This window comes from Dendrobates tinctorius, unplaced genomic scaffold, assembly GCF_039654945.1.
Source record: "Dendrobates tinctorius isolate UK_male_01 unplaced genomic scaffold, ASM3965494v1 ptg000070l, whole genome shotgun sequence".
Classification (NCBI taxonomy): domain Eukaryota; kingdom Metazoa; phylum Chordata; class Amphibia; order Anura; family Dendrobatidae; genus Dendrobates; species Dendrobates tinctorius.
Genome location: NW_027361738.1, coordinates 74,426,551 through 74,441,959, shown reverse-complemented (window position 1 = coordinate 74,441,959; position 15,409 = coordinate 74,426,551). Strand labels below are relative to the sequence as shown.

General features: G+C 42.3%; 1 protein-coding gene across 1 annotated transcript in view; it reads right to left on the bottom strand.

Annotated features, from left to right (window-relative positions):
- ABCB1 (ATP binding cassette subfamily B member 1) overlaps positions 1-14,990 on the bottom strand; it is a 64,307-nt gene extending 49,317 nt beyond the window's left edge. Inside the window, exons 1-2 of the mRNA XM_073581921.1 lie at positions 14,700-14,990; positions 13,954-14,069 (exon numbers count right to left, since the gene is read on the bottom strand). Of these exons, the coding sequence (XP_073438022.1) occupies positions 13,954-14,060 (107 nt within the window). The 5' untranslated portion in view covers positions 14,061-14,069; positions 14,700-14,990. The remainder of the gene's footprint in view (positions 1-13,953; positions 14,070-14,699) is intronic.
- Between the last annotated feature and the right edge of the window lie 419 nt (positions 14,991-15,409).

Sequence of the window (15,409 nt, the reverse complement as noted above, 5' to 3'; positions counted from 1 at the left end):
AGGGGGCTGCAAATGATGGAGGGGGTGCTGGAAATGATGGAAGGGGGGGCAAATAATGGAGTGGGGTGCTGGAAATGATGGAGGGGGTGCTGGAAATGATGGAGGGGGTGCTGGAAATGATGGAGTGGGTGCTAGAAATGATGGAGGGGGTGCTGGAAATGATGGAGCAGGCCAGCAAATGATGGAGGGGGGCTGCCAATGGTGGAGGGGGCTGCAAATGAAGAAAGGGGGCTGCAAATGATGGAAGGGGGGCTGCAAATAATGGAGGGGGGTGCTGGAAATGATGGAGGGGGTGCTAGAAATGATGGAGGGGGTGCTAGATATGATGGAGGGGGGTGCTGGAAATGATGGAGGGGGGTGCTGGAAATGATGGAAGGGGTGCTGGAAATGATGGAGGGGATGCTGGAAATGATGGAGGGGTGCTGGAAATGATGGAGGGGGTGCTGGAAATGATGGAGGGGGTGCTAGAAATGATGGAGGGGGGCTGGAAATGATGGAGGGGGCTGCAAATGATGGAGGGGGTGCTGGAAATGATGGAGGGGGTGCTGGAAATGATGGAAGGGGGTGCTAGAAATGATGGAGGGGTGCTGGAAATGATGGAGCAGGCCAGCAAATGATGGAGGGGAGCTGGAAATGATAGTGGGGCTGGAAATGATGGAGGGGGGTGCTGCAGTGCAAATGATGGAGGGGGTGCTGCCAATGATGAAGGGGGGCTACAAATGATGGAGGGGGTGCTGAAAATGATGAAAGGAGGGATGCAAATGATGGAGGGGGGTGCTGCAATTTGCGGAATGGGGCCAGCAAATATTGGAAGGGGCTGCAAATGACGGAGGGGGGGCTGCATATGATGATGTGAGGGAGGGGATAGGGGACTGCACATGGTCGAAATGTGACTTCACATGAAAAGGCGGTAGAATGGGGGACTGCAAATGATGAAGTGAGGGGGTAAGGGGGACAGCGAATGATGAAGTGAGGGGGACTGCAAATGATGAAATGAGGGATGGGGACAGCAATTGAATTGAAGGTGGGGGATGGGGAGAACAAATGAGGACCTGGGGGGGAGCAAATAATGAATTTTCAGGGTGATGGGAGTAAATGATGTATTGAATGTGGGGTAGAGCAGTTGATAATGAATAGAGGGTGGGAGAGAAAGACATGACAATGAATTGGGGCGGAAGGGGCATATAAATATAACGAATTGGGGGAGCGGGAGGCACATATTGAGGGACATTGAGGATGCAGTGACTGGTAATGAATTGGAGGAAGAGTACGGGGCTAATTAATGTATATATTAGTTGGGGAAATTGCTATTTATTGTTGGTGGGGGCGCAGTGGTGAATTATAATTTATATTTGGAATGGTGGATTATTATATATTAATGGTGGGTGCACGTCTGTATTTAGATGTGTAGTGTAGAAGAAAGGGGAAAAATGGGGAATGTGCTCTGGAAGCCGTGCTCAAGGTAACTTTGTGTTATTTTACGCAGAGACGAGTCCTGGCTGAAAGAAATGATGGCGGTCTGCCCTGCATAAAAAATAAAAGCAAAGATGAGGGACTTCAGCTGGAGACGTCACTGGTGAGTCAGTGTGCTACCTGTACACTGACACTATACACTATAACCTGTTCACTGTGCACTATATACAGAGCTTCTGTGTATAATGTCACAGGTAATCACTATATTACCTTGACACTGTATACAGAGCTCCTGTGTATAATGTCACTGGTGATTACTGTATTACCTGGACACTGACACTATATACAGAGTTTCTGTGTATAATGTCACTGGTGAGCTCTGTATTACCTGTACACTGACACTATACACTATAACCTGTTCACTGTGCACTATATACAGAGCTTCTGTGTATAATGTCACAGGTAATCACTGTATTACCTGGACACTGACACTGTATACAGAGCTCCTGTGTATAATGTCACTGGTGATTACTGTATTACCTGGACACTGACACTGTATACAGAGCTCCTGTGTATAATGTCACTGATGAGCTCTGTATTACCTGTACACTATATACAAAGCTCCTGTGTATAATGGCATTAGTGTTGTGTATTTTTTTATTAATGATCTGCATTGTAGTCTTCGATCACTATATGGTGGTAGTATGTGATCTGGTTATGGTGTGGCGGCATTTCTCCCTCTATGTGGTATTATTTGGCACTGTGTGATGGTAATATGTGGTCTGGTCATGGTATGGAGGTATTTGTTCCTTATATATGGTATTATTCGGTCGCTATGTGGTGGTAATATATGGTCTGGTCATGGTGTGACAGTTTTTGTTCCTTGTATGCGGTATTAATGGTCATTCTAAAAAATATATGCGACTAATTCCCTTAATGAAAAATAAATAAAAATAAACCTAAAAAAAGTATTGGATATTTTAGGAAATATTTAATAAGTAAGAGTAGAATATGGCCCGGCCAAAAGAGTCTACCTTGTTGTGGTGGCTTAAAAATTCTTTTGGCCAAAACAAAAGCTGCTGGTTATGTATGTGATCTGGTGTTTGCTGGGAACTGTTAATAGATTGGTAAGGACATGGTGTAGAAGATGAGTTTTTCCAAGAGCGGGCGGTGGGACTGTGGCAGGCTTGAGGTGTGGAGGCAGAACTGGGGTGGAGCCTGGGTGGAGTCTCAAGGGGTCCCGAAAATTTTGCCAGTATGGGGCCCCGAAATTCCTACTGGAAGCCCTGACTGTAATCGTGTGTGTTCTGCAGGACTGGCATCTACCAATATAGGGTTCCTGTAAGGTGGGACTAGTGCTCTTTTAGTAGCTTTTGTTTTTTTTATTTATTTAGTAACAGCTTAATGTGTTTCGGTCATTATGTAGTAGAAGGTGTATGGTGGTGTCATTGGTCTGATTAGAGTGTTTTGTTATGTAGAGGTAATGGTCATATTATATTATGTATTCGCGGTGTGGTGGTAATGGTGGTGGGCATTGTGCAGACGTATTGATTTGGCCTTTTATAGTAGTAATACTGATCATATTAGTCTTTGCATTGTGTGTTTTTGGGTAGCAACAGTGGTATACTGTAATTATATATACATGCTATTTTAAATGGCTAAAGGTTGGTCTTATGGGGAGACATGCTTTTTGGGGCTTGGGCCATTGAGCTTTAAGTACCCTGGCAATGCCCCTGCCATATTGTATGTTTAAATGTCCGTGTTTCTGGAGTTGTATGTTTGTAAGTAAGCTCAGTTATGGTACCATATCTAAGCAGTAACTTTGGTTCTGATACTGTATTGATGTAGTAATCTAGATTCTGGTACAATATGTATGCCATAAGCTTGGTTCTGTTTCTGTATCTTGTAGTAGACAGAGTAAGCTCTGTTCTGCTTCCTTATCTCTGTAGTAAGCTCTGTTCTGCTTCCTTATCTCTGGAGTAAGCTCGGTTCTGCTCCCATATCTCTGGAGTAAGCTCGGTTCTGCTTCCATATCTCTGTAGTAAGCTCGATTCTGCTCCCTTATCTCTGTTGTAAACTCAGTTCTGCTCCCTTATCTCTGTAGTAAGCTCGGTTCTACTCCTTTATTTCTGTAGTAAGCTTGGTTCTGCTTCCATAACTCTGTAGTAAACTCGGTTCTGCTCCCTTATCTCTGTAGTAAGCTCGGTTCTACTCCTTTATTTCTGTAGTAAGCTTGGTTCTGCTTCCATAACTCTGTAGTAAGCTCGGTTCTGCTCCCATATCTCTTGTAGTAAGCTCGATTCTGCTCCCATATCTCTGTAGTAAGCTCTGTTCTGCTCCCATATCTCTGTAGTAAGCTCTGTTCTGCTTCCTTATCTCTGTAGTAGGCTCGGTTCTGCTCCCATATCTCTGAAGTAAGCTCGGTTCTGCTCCCATATCTCTGGAGTAAGCTCTGTTCTGCTCCCATATCTCTGGAGTAAGCTCTGTTCTGCTCCCATATCTCTGGAGTAAGCTCTGTTCTGCTCCCATATCTCTGGAGTAAGCTCGGTTCTGCTTCCATATCTCTGTAGTAAGCTCGATTCTGCTCCCTTATCTCTGTTGTAAACTCGGTTCTGCTCCCTTATCTCTGTACTAAGCTCGGTTCTACTCCTTTATTTCTGTAGTAAGCTTGGTTCTGCTTCCATATCTCTTGTAGTAAGCTCAGTTCTGCTTCCATATCTCTGTAGTCAGCTTGCTTCTGTTACAGTATCAATGTAGGCAGCAAGCTTGGTTCTGCTCCCATATCTCTGTAGTAAGCTCTGTTCTGCTCCCATATCTCTGTAGTAAGCTCCAGTCAGTTTCCTTATCTACGTAGCAGTCTTGGTTCCGCTCTCATGTCTATGTAGTCAGCTTGCTTCTGTTACAGTATCTGTGTAGGCAGCAAACTTGGTTCTGCTCCCATATATATGCAGCTAGCTCCGTTCTGTTCCCATATCTATGTACCAGCCTGTTATTAAAGCCTGTTATCTCTGCTGCTTTAATGCAGCGGCCAGAGATAAGCAGGGCAAAAGCACCGCAACTGGTGGGCCACTGGCTTGTGATTGCCCCCCAGGCTGAAAAGTGCCAGCCAGCCCCTGGTATTTATGGACATAAACATCTGGAATTGGAAGTTTCCATGATTCTGGCCCTTAGTGTAGGAGGGCAGCTGTCAATCAGAGCCCTCTCCCTGTATCTGTATGTCTGCTCTAAACCCCAACTTCCGGAACCCCCGCCGAGGCAGGCGTTACAAAGGTCCAGCGACCAAAACACCTCCTTTATTGTTTACCTTCATTCAGGATAGACCATCATGAGTACAATCCCAAAGAAAACATTTAATGTCCCAGAGATCCAGCAAAACATATACAAATGTACATCACAATGTACCAAATGCTGCTCCTACGGTGAATTATCATCTTTTTCCCTTCGGCACAATCAGACCCCTGCGATTCCGGATAAAGGTTTTAATTCTGATAAAATCCACATCTGCGAGTGACCGGGAAACACAAAGATGTTGTTTCCTCTAAACCTTACGGAAAAATATATACTGTATACTGTATATTTACTTTTTAATAGACAAGGAATGTAGAATATAGCTATAACAAAGGGGTAAAGTAATTTTAGCCCAGAGGAAGCACTGTCAGATTTTGGTACATAAGGGGGCCACAGTATATAATGTATTTCACTAACATACACATGGATCAAATTCAATTCTTAGCAAAATCCTTAAAGGGGTTGTCCGGTTAAAACCTATAAGTCTGCAGTCACTTTTTATGAATGCAGACCTATGAATCTCCCCAGCGCATGCACTCTACGCTGCGGGGATTCGCCTGTTTCAGACCATGGATGTATGAGTTATACACACTCCCGACCTCACTCTTCATACACTTCTATTGAGTCGACGCCGCGCCCCGACCAGTGACGCAGACGGTAAGTGGGCATAGCTGACTAGAGGGCACGGCCTCGCTCCATAAAAAGTGTATGGACCTAAGGCTACTTTCACACTTGCGTTTTTTGCGCTGCGCTGTGTGCGCAGTGCAAACGCGCATAAAAACTCATCATGCGGTTTTTTAATGCGTTTTCTTGTCTTTTGCGCATGGTTTTTGCAAAAAACCGCATGCGTTTTTTTGCGCTGACGTGCGCACGTCAGCGCTCCCATAGACTTTAATGGGTTTTGGGTGAATTTTTTTGAGACAGGTCGGACGCACAAAAAATGCAACAGGATGCATTTTGTACGCCCGGGCGCACACTACAAAAAACGCATGCGCATACAAACGCGTACAAACGCATGACAATGCGCACCCATGTAAGGCCGGTTTCACATTAGCGCTTTTTAAGCGCACGCACGGCCGGGGGTAGCTCCGCCCCCGAGCCGGCTCTCTGCCCGGCGTGCCCGCCCCTTGCTTGTAGCGCCACCTACTAGCGGACAGCGGCGCCTGCGATCGGCGCACCCTATCTTTAGCATAGGGTGCGCAGATCGTGCGCAGGCCGTGCGCTAGTTGCGCTTTGACCTGCGCTGCGCACTTTTGACGGTGCGCCGTGCGCGCCAAAATCCGAAAAGTTTGATTTTGGCGCGCACGGCGCACCGTCAAAAGTGCGCAGCGCAGGTCAAAGCGCAACTAGCGCACGGCCTGCGCACGATCTGCGCACCCTATGCTAAAGATAGGGTGCGCCGATCGCAGGCGCCGCTGTGCGATAGGAGGCGGCGCTACAAGCAAGGGGCGGGCACGCCGGGCAGAGAGCCGGCTCGGGGGCGGAGCTACCCCCGGCCGTGCGTGCGCTTAAAAAGCGCTAATGTGAAACCGGCCTTAAGTATAGGAAAAAACGCATGCGCATGTATGCACAAAAACACAGCGCAAAAAAACACAAGTGTGAAAGTAGCCTAAGCCGCGACCACATGCCGGGAGTATGTATAACTCATACATACCCTCCGTTTTATGGTTGTAAACTGACAAATCCCCGCAGTACACAGTGCGTGCCCTTTGGGGACTCATAAGTCTGCAGTCACACAAAGTAACTGGATACTTATCCGTTTTGACCGGACAACCCCTTTAATGCAAAAAGGGGTTGAAAAGTATAGTAAACTATTATAACCTACAGGCAATAGCGCAGAATACTTTTATTTAACCAATTTTTGTATCTTTCCTCTCATTCTTTCAAAAAACATAACTTTTTTTTAAGATTTTTGTATCTTCATAACTGTATGAGGGTTTTTTTTGTGGGATGAGTTATAATTTTGAATGATACCATTAATGTATTGGAAAACAGGAAACAAAAAAAAACAGGAAAAAATCAAATGTAGTGAAATGGTGAAAAAAATTGCACCAATTTTTTTTATTTCATTTTTTTTTACATTTAGTCTGCGGTACAAATTACCTGACATCACAGTTCTACGGTTCAGTATGATCAGAACTTATATATATATATATATATATATATATATATCTAAAAAAAATAGTTTGTGTCACCGTTTTATGAGGCCTATATCTTTCTTTTACAGTCGATGGAGCTTTTTTATTATTACTTATTTTTTTAGATTGGGAAAAGGGGAGTGAGTCAAACTTTTATGTTCTTATTTGATTTTTTTTTTTCATTTTTTTATTTTATTTAATTTTCACTTGGATACTTTAACCTGACTTGTAACATACAGTCATAGCTGAAAGTGTTGGCACCCTTGAAATTGTTCCGGAAAATGAAGTATTTTCGTTCTCAAGTCCTCAGACAGTTCTCTTCTTCTCTTTCTGTTCTCCATGCTTAGTGCAGCACACACAGACACACAATGCAAAGATTGAATCAACTTCTCCCCTTTTTTTTATTTGGTTTCAGGTGTGATTTTCATATTGCCCACACCTGTTACTTGCCACAAGTGAGTTTGAACGAGCATCACATGCTCGAAACAAAGTGGTTTACCCACAATTTTGGAAAGGTGTCAAAAATTTTGTCAGGACAATATTTTTTTTTAATGAAATTATGTCCAATTTGTCTTTTTTTCTCTGTTATTTTTTGTGTTGTTCCAATACACATAAAGGAAATAAACACGGTATATAGCAAAACAAAACAGGTGTAAATGCAATAATTTTCTGGGAGAAATACTTCATTTTTCTGGAACAATTTCAAGGATGCCAACACTTTCGGCCATGACTGTATAGTGTATACCGCAATACATATACGATAGTATTGCAGTATATGGTAAAAATCATGACCTCTTATGAAGTTCAGACAGCCAGTAACACAGCCAGCAGCCACCATGTGCGGAGTTGTGACAAACATATATGGCACGTCCGGAAAGGGTTAACATAATTGGCTATGGGTGACAGATGTCACTGCATGGTACCAGTCACAAGCGTCTATTTAACGTGTATGTCAGGTGCTGTACTCAGTACAGTGTCAGACTGAAGAACATTGGGCCCACCAGAGGATTTGATTCTGGGGCCCACCTTTCTCCCCCACTCAAGAGTCCCATGGAAGCTGCAAGGTTTGCGCTATGAACTCTCCTAAAGAAGAAGCCAGGGCCCACCGAAGGATTCTCCGGTTTTCTGGTGGGCCAGTCCAACCCTGACTCAGTATATACAGCAAACAGAGGGGAAAAAAAATGTCATTTAAACCCCCGCCTTAAGAAGGGCTATCCTTAAAGGGGTTGTCCATTCTCAGTCAAAATAAGGCCACAGACTGGTAATGCTTTAAAATCACAAAATAAGAATTAGCTGCACTTACAATGCGTGACAGTTACAGCCAATCACAAGGTTAGGTGGCATGAGATTGCTGAGGCCAGTGATCGGCTGCAGCGGTCATATAAGGTTCTGCTGCAAAAAATATCTCTGCTTTCCCATGTGGAATCTACTACAATAATGAACATAATGTAGACCAAAATATGAACCAACAAAATGCAAAAGGAAAAAGGAAAAAGCGTCTAAATCCTGACATGAGAACGCGGTTTCAGAAAATTAGAAAGTTATAGAACCTTTCACTTAGGCCTCATTCAGACGTCTGTTTTTCATGTACGTGTTCTGTCCGTGTTTTTCATGGATAGAACTTCTACACATTATAATCTATGGGGCTGTTCACATGACCGTGTTTTTTTATCAGACTATGTGTCCACAAAAAAAAAAAATCACAAAGACATGTCCGTTTTTTTCAACGTCAGTGACGGCACAGGGATGGCATTGGCGTACAGTCCGAATGTTGCCCGTGATCAACACTGTAATGGATACGAGAAGCTTTGTCATTTATTTTTTCATACGTGAAAATCATTGATGAAACAAAGATGGTAAAAACTGACACACGGTGACACGGACCAAACATTTATGAGACTGATAGAAAAAAAACTGATGACACTCATTCCATTTTTTTTGCATGCTTGAAAAATCATTCATGTCTGAATGAGGCCTTATACACAGGTCAGATTTATTTCCGCAAGGCCACGTTCACACGTTCAGTATTTGGTCAGTATTTTCCATCAGTATTTATAAGCCAAAATCAGGAGCGGAACAATCAGAGGAAAAGCATAATAGAAACTCGTCACCACTTCTGGATTTTTCTCCCACTCCTGATTTTGGCTGAAAAATATTGATACTTACTGACCAAGTACTGAACGTGGCCTAAAACTAGAAAAATTCTTAAAAACTAAACAAATGTTATGGTTTGCTTTTTCTTCCCATTCCAATAGCCATAATTGATGTACTTTTCCATCGATGTTGCTATAGGAAAGGTTGACTGTTTTTAGCCATGTGACATGCAGTATAAATAATAGGTTGAGATTATTCTATAGGTTCTTAGAATATTTGTGGGGATTTGTTTTTTTTATGATGGGCGATTTAAAAAATAAAATGGAAATAGCAAATTATTTGTGCATTTTTTGGGAGACTTTTTTTAAAGAAACTTTACTAAAATTACTTTTTTCTTTTTGGTAGACTCGAAAACTCGAAGCTGCAATCATTTGATTGCTGACTTTTTTTAAGCTCTTGGCTGTGCTGGTAACCTATCAGCACTCATTAAGGACACTTGGGGCACCCATTGCATGCCAAAAAGGACACTTAAAAGAGTTTGTCCACTACTCTTCCATTGATGACCAATACTAAGGACAGGTCATAAAAGTTTAATCAATTGGGGTCCGACACCCGGCATCTCTGACGATCAGCTGTTCTTGGCGTCGGCGACCTCTGCCCGGAACTGCTCGATTACGGAGTTGCTCTGTCTTCTGATAGGCAGCACCATTCCATGGCCACTATCAGGCTCCTATTCAAATCAATGGGAGATGGATGTGCAGTACCCTGCAGCGTCGAAAGACAAAGAGCAGCTCTGCAATCGTGTAGCTCCGGCCTGCAGTAGCTGATGCTGACACCAGCTGATTAGTGGACCCCGACCGATCACACATTGATGACCTATGATAGGTCATCAATGAAAAAGTAGTGGACAACTTCTTTAAGTGGTTTAGAGATTCATTCTCTCAGGTAGGCATTAGCTAGTGTTCACACAGGCAATGTGGTTTGATCCAAACATGCAGTTTTATTGCTTTCTTACAACTCAAAATTAATCAAAACCAAATCAGCCTCTTCTGGGCACAAAAGTATCACAGCAAATAACCAGTTCATTCAGCAGGCACAAAAAAGTCAGTGCAGGCTCACTGAAGCAGATTACAGTCCTTTCTCCCGGAGCAAGTTTTATACACAGAAGAGGTGTCCTTCCAGTCTCAGTATCGCCTTCAGCCTGAGCTCCAGCACCAAACAGAAGTGTTCAGCTCTGTGCACAGTTCACACTGAACAGGCTGCAGCTTCCACACCGTACTCTGCGGTTCCAACACACAGACTGCTCAGCTTGCCAAGCTGACCCGTGCAGTCTTCATTCAGAGAAAGACCCTGACTTTTACAGCTCACATTTTGGCTGGTCACTCACCAGTTTCAACACACTTTACTTTGCTCAACATCCAACAGACTGATACAGGTGAACCTAATTCCTGGTTATAAGTCAAAGGAAGCCAGGTGCATCTAAATAAGACCTCCAGTGCTAGGATTTGCTAGAGTGGTTAATTAAGTGGTTTAGTAAATGGTTACCTCTGATCCCATATGCAGTCTTTCAGAACTCCATCATTGCAAGGGTGACAGTGTAAGTCCTTAAAGAGTTGAAATACTAAGACAATATTTGGTCCTGGTATATCGACACTGCACAATCACAGGGATGACAGGGTGAGCCCGTAAAGGGTTGAACTGCCAGGATCAGCGTTATTTATCTCTGATCCTATGACTATGGTATACACGATTGCAAGGATGAACCCCTGAGAAGCTGACTACCAGGATCAGTTATCTCTGATCCAGTGACTTGAGGCAGGAGCAGGGCTTTATAACATAGAGTTGCTCCGCAACCTATTAGTAGCATTAACTGTCTACATGAATGTAAATGGACTTTCTAGTCATTATTAATTAACCACTTACGGTCCTATGGCCATAAATATTTGTGATATAATCAGCTTGCCCTATAAGAGGCAATCAGGTAATATAATGTTCGTTTTACAGAAAGAGAGCAAACATTCAGCTAAAAAAAGCCTGATAAAAACACTGAACACTTGTTTGCCCTGCAATGAAAAGTGATCATGTGGTGTCATAAAACATCACTCAGGATCCATGTTTATGATGATATGTGACCATGAACATGACAGCGAGGTGCTGGATAAAGAGAGATCGCTGGAACAATAAAGTCTTCCCGAAATGGAAGAAAGCGTTGGAAAATTTCTAATCCCATTATTCATTTTTGAAGTTTGGATTTTTCTTTCCTTTCTTCCAAGCGTGATAACTTTTCTTTATTTTTTGCGGCACGAATTTTATTTTTCATTTTAACAATCAATCAATGGACTGGAAAACAACAAAAAATTTCCAAGTGGGTGAAACGGTTAAAAAAAAATTGCAATTCTGCCTTTTTTAATTTAATTATATTATTCATTGTCTACTAAAAACGACCCATAACTTTTTTTTCTATTGTTCTGATGATGAAGTGTGCGAGGGGTTGTTTCTTCCATGGTGGGCTGAAGTTTTTTATTGGTACCTTATTGGGATATATATGAACTTTTTTTTACTTTTTATTGCATATTTTGGGGGAGGTGCAGTCAGGGGTGATAAGGACCTTCAGCAGGTCCAAGGCTCCAATAGGAATTTGTCGGTACCCTGCATCATGGGGGGAGGGGGTGATGGGTACACAAACACCCCACCGCTTCCCTTTGGGGTGCAAGATCAGCCCCTTGGTGTAACAGTACATCGTGAAGCTAGAGGGGGGTAAAGAAGTTTAAGACTTGATTCCACTTAGACGGTGAGGCAACCAAACATGTCCTTTGAAGAAAAGATAACCTTAGATTGTCTCCCTGCTGAATGGCCCATTGATCGGCTGTAATCTATGAGAAAGTCTGATAGTAAGTGATCAGTTTTTCTGCAGCGCCACCGCAGGGGAATCTAGGTATTACACAGTGCCCATTCACGTTAATAGGTTGCCCGCGTAATGCAGGACAGGACAGGTCCTCCACAACGAGAGACGCTCTTTGTAATTAACCACGACGCCAAAGAGATGTGAACTCTTTTTTTTTAAGTGATCTTTAAAGATTGATTTTGGAATTCAGAATTACGCCTTATCGGACCAACCACTTCCTGAGGTGCAGCCGTGACTGTGAGCGGCTGTAGCTGCTTCTATAGTAACAGAAACCATTAAAGCTCCAGAGGAAAAAATGCAATTAGTCATTTCCTGCAACAACAATGTTCACTCCTTTTACTGTGGTGTCACTTGTTCTGGCAGACGTCTTGGATCTCTTATATGCCATAATCACCAATACCAGGAAATATTATAGACATGTCTGAGGGTATGTTTCCACGGTCAGCCGCGGCGTCCAATCTGCAGTGTCCAGATGTTACAGCATAGTGGAGGGGATTTTATGAAATCCCGTCTCCACTATGCGGGCACGACCGCATCCGGCGGCCCTGCGTAACCGGACATGCGGCGAGTCTTTACAGACTGCAGCATGTCTATTTATCTTGCGGAGATGCTCTGTCTCCGCAAGATAACCCAGTCTATGAATAGGATGCGGTGATTCCGCATGTGATCAATGAACACGTGCGGAATCACTGCACGTACAAAAGGGGGCAGCGCTGGGTTTCTGCTCCATGCAAAGTGCTGCATATCTGCACCATGGACACATACCCTTATAAGAACATCCCCGCAAAATAAATCCCACAATCGTGATGGTACAGGTGACAGTCAGTGTACGTGGCAGCTCTTCTTCCTACATTGCATACATGCTGCCACAAACAGCAGCTCTGCCCACCTGACCACACAGCGAGGTGGCAGTTATTCATTTCCTACAGGCTTAACCTCAGGTTCACGGCTGTTATCAAATAATCAATCATGAAATAAAAATTTGTGAGCAAGTGCTGACAGATCGAAAAGAAACAAAGAAAAAAGAAGGAAAGAAAGAAGGAAAGAAAGAAAGAGAAAGAAGGAAAGAAAGAAGGAATGAAAGAAGGAATGAAAGAGAAAGAAGGAATGAAAGAAAGAAGGAAAGAAGGAATGAAAGAAGGAATTAAAGAAAGAAAGAGAAAGAAAGAAGGAAAGAAAGAAGGAAGGAAAGAAAGAAAGAAAAATAAAGAAAGAGAAAGAAGGAAGGAAAGAAAGAAGGAAAGAAGGAATGAAAGAAGGAATTAAAGAAAGAAAGAGAAGGAATGAATGAAAGAAGGAAAGAAAGAAAAGGAATGAAGGAAAGAAAGAGAAGGAATGAAAGAAGGAATAAAAGAAGGAATGAAAGAAAGAAGCAAAGAAATAAACAAAGAAAGAAAAAAGGAAAGGAAGAAAAAATTGTGCTCAGGAAAAAAATGAGCAAATATGAACTTGGGCCTTCTGCACACAACAGGGGTGTCCGCACAGACGCTGAAAAGCAGAACATACAGACAGTCCTACAGTCACACAGGCATTCCATGTGCCGCCATATTGTGCCTCAATTCAGCACAGTGTTGCCAATATTCTCTTCTAGATACAATACAGTGCAACAAATCACACTTGCTTGGTCAGATTTCTTATGAAACCAAGAAAAAAAAAAACAAAACTAGATGGCTTTGGTACAGCTGCAGCCCCATAAACCTTCCTACTTGTACAGCGCCACATTACAGCTGTGTGCCGCCAACCTCTGCTGACATCTTATTTGTGACCAGTATATGCGGCAGACCTCCAGGCCCATATACCGAATGTATCCATAGGGCCACAACTGAACGACTGTTACACCTTGGTATCATATTTTTGTTTAGATGCATACGGTAAAAGAAAAAATATAACCCATTGTATCAATGTTTTACTATGGTGTTGTATAGTAGATATCTTGCCTCTATCTTGGGATGTAACAGTTGTTCTTATGTAACCTAAACACCAATTCATAATAATAATAATAATAATAATATTTTCTTCAATTTCTATAAATTTATTTATATTAGTTTTACACATTTATATATATATATAATTTTTTTTTCTCCATATAATAATCCATAGATCTATAAAACTCACCTTTTTGGTGGGTTAGGGTCTGCAACATCCACTTGTACTTCTCCACGGCCATTGTCTTTCCCTTTCCCCTCGATGCCATTGGCTGCGCTATTCGGATTACTTGCCATGTTTGATTGCTACAAGAAATAAATAAACATATATATTTATGGCATATATGAACCAAATAAGCAACAGCACCAGTCTTGTCTTGTAGATTAATTTGCGAGTACCTGCACTTACACAGTCTGAAAATTCCTTAAATGACAATCGCTTAATATATATTATTTCAGTTGACTTTTGTTCAAAAATGTAAATGTATAAAATACAATTTCATAGTGTAAAGGTATATAAAAGCAAACTTTAATTAATATATTATATCATTATATATTATAATTATTTAATTATGTATATGTATTACATATCAACGTATATATTATATGATAATATATTATCATATAATATATACGTTCACATTGGAATTCTACTTTTTTTATGCCATTTATATTCTGTATTCCCCAATACATTAGCTCACGAGCACAAACGAATGGGTAAAAGATAAAAAAAGAAAAAAAAAATCAATGCATGAAATAGACTTGTAACGAACATAGCTCTAGACATGTAGCAGAGCCGAATTGTTTGTTTCACTTTTTTGAGACTAAATTGCAGTCCTATGTAAAACCAGAATATGTTGCAATCTTTCGTCAATATTGAAAGTAACAATCTCGAGCTGTTTCTTTCCAGCTCCGCTTTGCTATTTTTCCACTTACCCTTGCAGTTTCTTTACTATAAATTGCTCAGATATTTCCACAGGGGATGCCGGATAGTCCTGAGGATGTTATAACGTGGAGGAGTACTGAAGAATAGAGGCTTAAAAGCACCGTGCTAATGGGGAAAACGTGCTCGGTTCCTCCTCCCTGTAATCAATATATTGCAATAATTCTCCTAATATGGCCCGGATTGGGTGTCCCTGGTCGCGGCTCCTCCTCGCCCCGGTGACAAGTTGCTGCTCTGTCTATTAATATTTGATGGAGATAAGCAGTAATATTGTGTTTCTCACGCACACTGTCACGTCTGCTACTCCTCCCATACTTATATATACCCTCCAGCCCCCTCCGGCCCTCCACCCACTCAGCCTGCCTCTCTATGAAATTTGTGGCCAGTTACATCATCCTCCAGCTCTCCAGGTTTCCTTTGTGACTTCTAGTAGATTTCTGTGGATTGCAATCTCATTTCTCTATCAGTTCCGCACTGTTTCGAGGAACTTCAGCTTTCTAGCCATCACGAGATACTTTTATTGTCATATCTGGCCACTGCACAACTCTTCTCTGACGTATCCTTTGCAATGAAGCATTTCCGCAACACAGTCCTTACGATCTGCTGCAGGATAAGTAATAACTTGCTGATTAGTGGGGGTCCGATTACCGGGACTCCCACCAATCCTGGTAACAGGGCTCTGAAATGTCTCAATGACATAGAG